Raw genomic sequence first — 7028 nt, 5'->3', positions numbered from 1 at the left:
AAATATTTAATCATAATTTAAATATTTATTTTAGTTAAATGAAATTTAACATTCCAAAAATAGAATTATATACTTAATTGAGCAGATACATAAACCCATTAAAATTCATTGATATAAGAATCTTAATAAAAATATTTGATAGGCCTTTTCCATAAAATTAGTGTGAGAATCCGATACAAACGAATCCATCAAATCGTAAAAACTTCCGTTTCCCAGAGATAAGAAAGAAACAGGAAATTTCTATAGGAATATGCAAAATCGTTACAATGAAAGGAATGCACATTATTGGGCGGTGGCAGATGAATATAAATGTTGATCCAAAATTATTGTGGTCCATTAAAAAATATCTTTATCTTCGGTTCACTAAAAATGAATTAAGCACCACTAATCTAATTTAAAAAATAAAATAAAAATTAAATACTTTTTAAATAATAAATTTAAATATTTTATTGATATAATAATATATAATTTAATAATTATATATTTTTTTATATAAAAGGATAAATTCATAAAATAAGGTTGTCTAGTAGTACCTGCAGTGGTTGGATGGAGGGTGAAAGAAAAGAAAATGATGCTATACTGCAGGCATTGATTGTGGAGAGGGGTGGTAGCATGGCCAGCCATATGGCCTGCATCTGCATTTGCCTCTCTCTCTTCACCTTATTTGTTCGTACAGCGACACAACAGTTAAAACAAATGGACCAAGCCACTGCACCGGAGAAGATGGGTGTGACTGTAGATGTGGGACCCATTCAGGGCTCAGCTTTCTTGTCTCCAATACACCCCTCCCATCACGCACCTTGCACGTGCTACCCCACCCTTTGGCCCCATTCATTCTCTCCTGGACCCACGTGTCCTCTTCTCCCCACCGCCACGTCCTGCCAAAGAGTCCGCGCGTAGTTCCGTCAATGACTCAGTGTCACCTGTGTTTCTCAAACTATATTATATGTCATAATAATAAATAATAATAATAATTACGTGTAATATAATAACAGTGCTTTCATTGAGTTTCTAACCGTTACAAAATCATCCAATTCTATATTATTTTACTATATATTATGTTTTCTAGAAATGACTGGGTCCTGCCAATTACCTGAAAGGCAGGGAAAGATGTATATCTCATCTATTAGCTTACATGATTAAAGTCTTTTGTCATTGTTTCCAAAAACAAAAAATATTACAACATCAAGATAACAGTAGAATATAAACGAAAAAGCTGAAACCCCGCAAATTCCAAAACGAGTGAAAGAAGAAAAGTTAAAAGGGGAAAAAAATAAAGAAGGATACCCACAATCCCACATCACATCACATGTTTTCACTATACTAAATAGCACCTACTATTTTTTTAATTAAAGAAACAAATCTAAACCGAGGGGTAATTAAAGGGAATTGAATATGATAGATTGTTAATTAATTTATTATAAATGGAGGGAGAAATGGGGATAGGGGGTTAGATTTTCTCTGACTAGGAAGATGCGTTTGACTTTCTCTCTCTTGGTAAATAAATAAGCGAGACAGAGTCATCAACGCTCCTTTAGTAGTGGGCACCCAGTCACGCAGAAACCACAGCCCTGTTAATATTCTCTCCTCAATTGCAAGAAACAAGAGGAAAGAAAAAGAAGAGGAAAACCGAAAACACGAGAAGTAACCAACTATGGCAGTGGAAGCACCTCACAACCTCTTCCCTCCACAACAGTTTGTGAGTAACACAGAATTCATCAAGCTGAGCCACAACCAGTACCAGCAGCACAACATGATGATGGACGCTGGAATAATAACCATGAATAACAACAACAAAAATACAGCTTCAACAACAACAATGCCGGAATCGTTGCTGATGCCTCTCTACGCATCCTGCGATCCAAACTCGATAAACAAATCAGACAGCGGCCTCACATATCACCACCGCATCTCTCTCCCTCGGAAGCGTTCCAGAGAAGACTCCATAGCTGAATCATCCAACGTCCTCCCGCTTCCTCAGAAAAGCAAACTCTCTTCTCCCTTCCTCCACCACCATAACAACCTCCTCCTACACCACCTCAACAGCCAACACTCCGAGATCGACCAACTCATCTCCCAACACGTAAGCTTAGCTTCTCCATTCCGTTTCCGTTTCCGTTTCCGTTTCTGCTTTTGGAACTGCTCTAACGATTTGCTTTGTTCATCTAACTGACAGACGGAGAGAGTGAGATTGGAACTGGAGGAACAGAGAACGAGGCAGTCAAGAACGTTTCTGACCGCAATCCAAGAAGCGGTTATCACGAAGCTGAAGGAGAAGGACGACGAGATTCAAAGAATGGGAAAGCTCAACTTTGCTCTACAAGAACGCGTAAAATCGCTCTGCCTCGAGAATCAGCTATGGAGGGACCTCGCTCAGACCAACGAAGCCACCGCCAACTCCCTCCGATCCAATCTAGAACAAGTCCTCGCTCACGTCGCCACCGACGACCACCACCAACACCACAACAACAATAACGGTTACGGTTACGACGACGAGGCGGAATCGAGTTGCGCCAGCAACAACCGCCACCTCCGCCTCGAGGATGACGCCGACGACGGAGGAGACTCCGGCGCCGCCGCAGTGAGGATGTGCAAAAAATGTGGGGAGAGAGAGTCGATAGTGTTGCTGCTGCCGTGTAGGCATCTCTGCCTCTGCACAACGTGTGGGTCCACCGTTCGGAACTGCCCTCTCTGCAATTCTGGCATCAATGCCAGTGTTCATGTTAATCTCTCTTAGCACTTTTTCTTCTTTTTTTTTTTTCATACTTTGTTTTCAAATACCATCCAAAATTAGATGAAATTAGTTTTTTTTTTTTTTTGCTTTTTGTTTCTTTTGGGTGTCCAAAGGGCAGTGTAATCGTAGATAGAGTTGACTCTAGAAGGGGAAAAAAATTAGAATTCTTTTGTTAATGTACAGATTTTATTTGATTTTTCACTTTTTCTTACTGTTTTTATTTTTATTTTTTGTTCCCCTCGTTTCATAATTTGGTTATTTATTTCGTAAATCGGTTACTACTATTAGGTCGTGGATTTGGTGGGAACCGGTGGCCGTTAGAGTAGAACTTCTTGCTACTACAAATTCAGCTTCAAAGTTTTAATTAAAGAACAATAACTGCTGATTTTTATTGGAATTTAATCGTGATGAAGTTCTATTGTTGACAAAATGTCTTTGATTCAATTCAAAATCAAACCAGATTAGGCGTTAAGTTGTTCATTTTATTTAATGTTCTTAAATTTGAGCTGTGTACGGATCTTATTTCATCAGCACAATGAAGGGGTGGTTGAAGAAATTACGCTACGTTGTTTTTAAAATAAATTTAACATTGTTATTGTCTTATTGATTAGTCATGGCTATGACAATGAAATCTTTATCTTGATTTAGGTACCTCTTAATATATAATTTAAAAATATAAATAATTTTTGAGTAAGTGATAAGTGATAACTGATAAAGTGGAGGGAATTATTTAGGGGGTGATGAGTAAGATTTTGGCGGGTTGTGTCATTCTGGGTGTAATCTTTACCAGAAAAGAAATATTTAATTTCCCACTTTATATCAAAAAAGGTGGGGGGAATAGTAGAAGCAACATAAGAGGAATATGTAAGTGTACTAGGAAAATTAATTAAAGTAGGAAAGAAAGATAGGAAGAAGCAAGAAGTGGTGTGTCCCCCACTTAGGTAAACCTATATATGATGGATAAAATTCTTGTGAGAAGAAAAAGAGAAGAAATCACAATCCAAGTGGGTGATGGGGCGGTGGTGGGTGCCTTAATTCATTCATATGATAGTGCATAATAATGTGGCCACCACCCAAGGAAGCATCAAATTCCCGGAAGCTGTTAATGTGAATGTGATGAATAATGAATGAGTGAGTGGCAATTTCCTTTTGTTTTTGCTTTCTCCATTGTAATCGGTTTGAATAATAATAATAATAATAAATAAATAAAGTAAAGTCCATAAAGTTGACAGAGACCTAAAATCGTCATAAAGTGAAAAAAGAAAAAACAGCAAGGATAAGTAAGACCCTGTTTGTTTGGTTGCTGCAGAGGACTCTGTTACATAAAGCCATCATCATCATCATAACACGGGCAACGATTAGAGTGGAAAAAGTTTCATATGTTCAAATCAACCAATAGGAGGCATCATCATTTTTGTTTTCTTGTTGCACTATTATGGGATGCTTCCTTCCTTCCTCCTCCCAAGTCCTACCCTCCCTTTATTTATTATTATTATTATTTGCCTAACAGTAATAGGCTTCTGCTTCAGCTTCATGCTTTTCCATCTTTGCTATAATTTCTTTGTCCCCACTCTCCTGTAAAAGGTTATCTAATTAGTGTAATTGCTTACACCACCTTCCCATTATAAAATCAAATATATTAATTAATTGTTACTATAAGCTTTATTCTCCTATATCGTATCCTACATCCGATAGTGCCATAGAGCACAAGCAAATCAGGGTAACATTGTAAGAATAAGCTTTTGCGGTTCACTCAATAAATAAGTAGTGGTACCGTACTACCTAAAATTCTTCTTTTTCAATGAAAAATGGAAATAGTTTTTTTTTTTAAGTTTTTTATCAAAAAAAAATTCTATAAAATCAACAATTTTATTAAAATTTGGCCAATATTTAATTAATAAAAAAATAAATAATTTTATATTATTAGATATAATTTTATACTCATAAAAATATTAATAATAATTAATTGATAACTACAAATTATAAAATTTATTAATCTCCTAACATTTCTCTTATAAAAAACGATGGTTTTTTTTTTTAAATTTAAGGTGTTAAGTATTAAGTATACATCTAAAAAAGTCATTTTAACGGATGAAGCAATTCAAAATAATTAAACTTGTATTTTTATTAAAGACCATATGTTGCTTAATAACTTCTAGAAACTCAAGATTGAAGTTTTCTTTTACACATTTTTATCATACTATATATAAAAGAAAATTAATCACTAAACGACCACTATATAAAAATATGTAGTTGATATCCATATTAATTTAAATAAATATGGAATATTATGGTATTAGCAGAATGAAGTGGTATAGCATGTCCTATGCCTATATATCTAACTGTTATTTTATTTCCTCCTCTCTTTTTCTCCTTTAGATATATCATCATGGTTCTTGTTAGCTTAATTAAAGAGTGTTGGGATTCTTTCTGACCAACTTCACATTTCTTCTCTTTGATTGAACAAAAGATTGAAATTCCACAGGCACTTCAGTTCAAATTAAACATCACCTCAACTAAAGATACTTATACCATTCCCACTACAATTTGTTTTCTTTTTTTCTCTTCCCTTAACTTTCTTTCTTTTTAGTTTGTCAAAACATTTATGATTGACACCATTATTAAAGTCCTAGCTTAACATGGGTTCAGTGACCCAATGACCCACATGTTTATTGATAAACCAAAGATCCAAAGAGAGATAGAGAGATAGGCCTCCTATAAACTTTATCTTCTTTTTTTTTTCTAATTATTTTATTATTTATCTTTTTCCAATATCATCACCACCAAATCTTCTCTAGTGACATTGTCTGTTGCAAAAAAAGAAAAGTATGGTTTAAGCTGTACTTGTCTTTTCAATAGTTGATGGAATGATTGAAATCTTCACATTCATTCATTTCATTTCACTCCTTTCCTATTCAATTGCCTTTTGATTCTTTTCCTTGAGTCCACCACCATCTTCATGCTTTTTGGGAATAAAATCCATTCTTGTACAAAGGAGTAAAAGACACTCTTTTCTTTTCTCTTGAAGTAACCAGAAAAAAAGAAAAAAGAAAAAACTTCAATCCACTGATTCAAATGCAATTAAATTCATATATAGATATAAATGATGGGTAAAAATGACTCAATTATACATAAAAGTCAAGTTAAAAAAGAGTTTTACTATTATGTATTTTAAGAACATACAATAAAATAATATTAATAAAAATTTTAAATCTTTTATTAAAATAAATACATAATAAATATAGAATTTAATTATGATACATTAAAAATATAAAATATTTTATATAATTATCTAATTATATTAATTTTTTAAATAATTATTTAGGCATTTAATATATAAAATAATTTATTTTTGTTTATATAATATTATATATTTAAATGTATATAAAATTATTTTATACTCAATTAAATTTATAAATATATTCAAACTTTAAATTTTATATAATTAAAAAAAAATAATTGATAAAATGTGACAATAATTGCACGTGATACACAGTTTAGTTTAGATTTTTGAGGACCCCATGAAGGTAAATTTTTTTTGGGGGAGGAGTAGTGAGGATACTGGATACCATAGTCCACAATAATAATGGAGGTAGAGTAAGAATTCAACAATGAAAAGAATAAAATAAAATACAAATAAATTTAATTAGATGGTTCCAATTAGGTGTGTGGAAAATGGCCTGACTAATTAATAAAAGAGTATACAGAGAGAAAGAGCACTACAGAACAGAACAGCACCAAATGGTGCATGTGCCAAGTGAAAACTGACACATCAGAATCACACCATCTTCTGAAAAAAACTGACACACACAAAAACAACTACTAAGTATATGTGTGTGTGTTCTCCTATTATTGTACCCTTCTGCCTTCTTCTTTTCTCTTTGGAACCCACCTTCCATTGGGAATTACACCACGCCGAATTTGTGACGTATCACAGTACTTTGCACTGCTAAAATAATTAATAAATTACTACTATCATATTCATATTAGCAACATGATAAATACAAGTCTAAAGAGGGAAAAAGAAAAAAAAGCAGCAGCTAATAATAGAGCCAGGAAAATGAAAAAAGGACATACATGCACGTAAAGGAACAATGACCACCTCACTCGCTCACGTTTTTCGTACGTCTTATTAACTCTTTTTCTCTAAAACCAAGTAAGAAACAAGGAAAACACAGTACACCAATTATTTTAATCGTTGATTTCAATTAATATATATTATATATATTTTTTATAATTTAGATCAACGGTTAAAATAACTGGAGCACCGATACTCCTGATGCAGTTGAAATGT

The 7028-nt window shown here is 33.4% G+C and overlaps 1 protein-coding gene across 1 annotated transcript; it reads left to right on the top strand.

Annotated features, from left to right (window-relative positions):
• LOC107639248 (BOI-related E3 ubiquitin-protein ligase 1) lies at nucleotides 1451–2945 on the top strand. The gene is made up of 2 exons (XM_016342726.2): nucleotides 1451–2083; nucleotides 2177–2945. Exons 1-2 carry the CDS (start codon nucleotides 1655–1657, stop codon nucleotides 2735–2737), a joined length of 990 nt encoding a protein of 329 aa, XP_016198212.1. The 5' UTR covers nucleotides 1451–1654; the 3' UTR covers nucleotides 2738–2945.

The sequence above is a fragment of the Arachis ipaensis genome, chromosome B04 (assembly GCF_000816755.2).
Source record: "Arachis ipaensis cultivar K30076 chromosome B04, Araip1.1, whole genome shotgun sequence".
Lineage (NCBI taxonomy): Eukaryota > Viridiplantae > Streptophyta > Magnoliopsida > Fabales > Fabaceae > Arachis > Arachis ipaensis.
Note: the sequence above shows the minus strand (reverse complement) of the source record. Positions and strands in the feature narration are given on the sequence as shown.

Coding starts and splice junctions, on each gene's coding strand:
- LOC107639248 (XM_016342726.2), top strand. CDS start 1,655: ATGGCAGTGGAAGCACCTCACAACCTCTTCCCTCCACAACAGTTTGTG. Junction 2,084..2,176: donor ACCAACTCATCTCCCAACAC/GTAAGCTTAGCT, acceptor TCTAACTGACAG/ACGGAGAGAGTGAGATTGGA.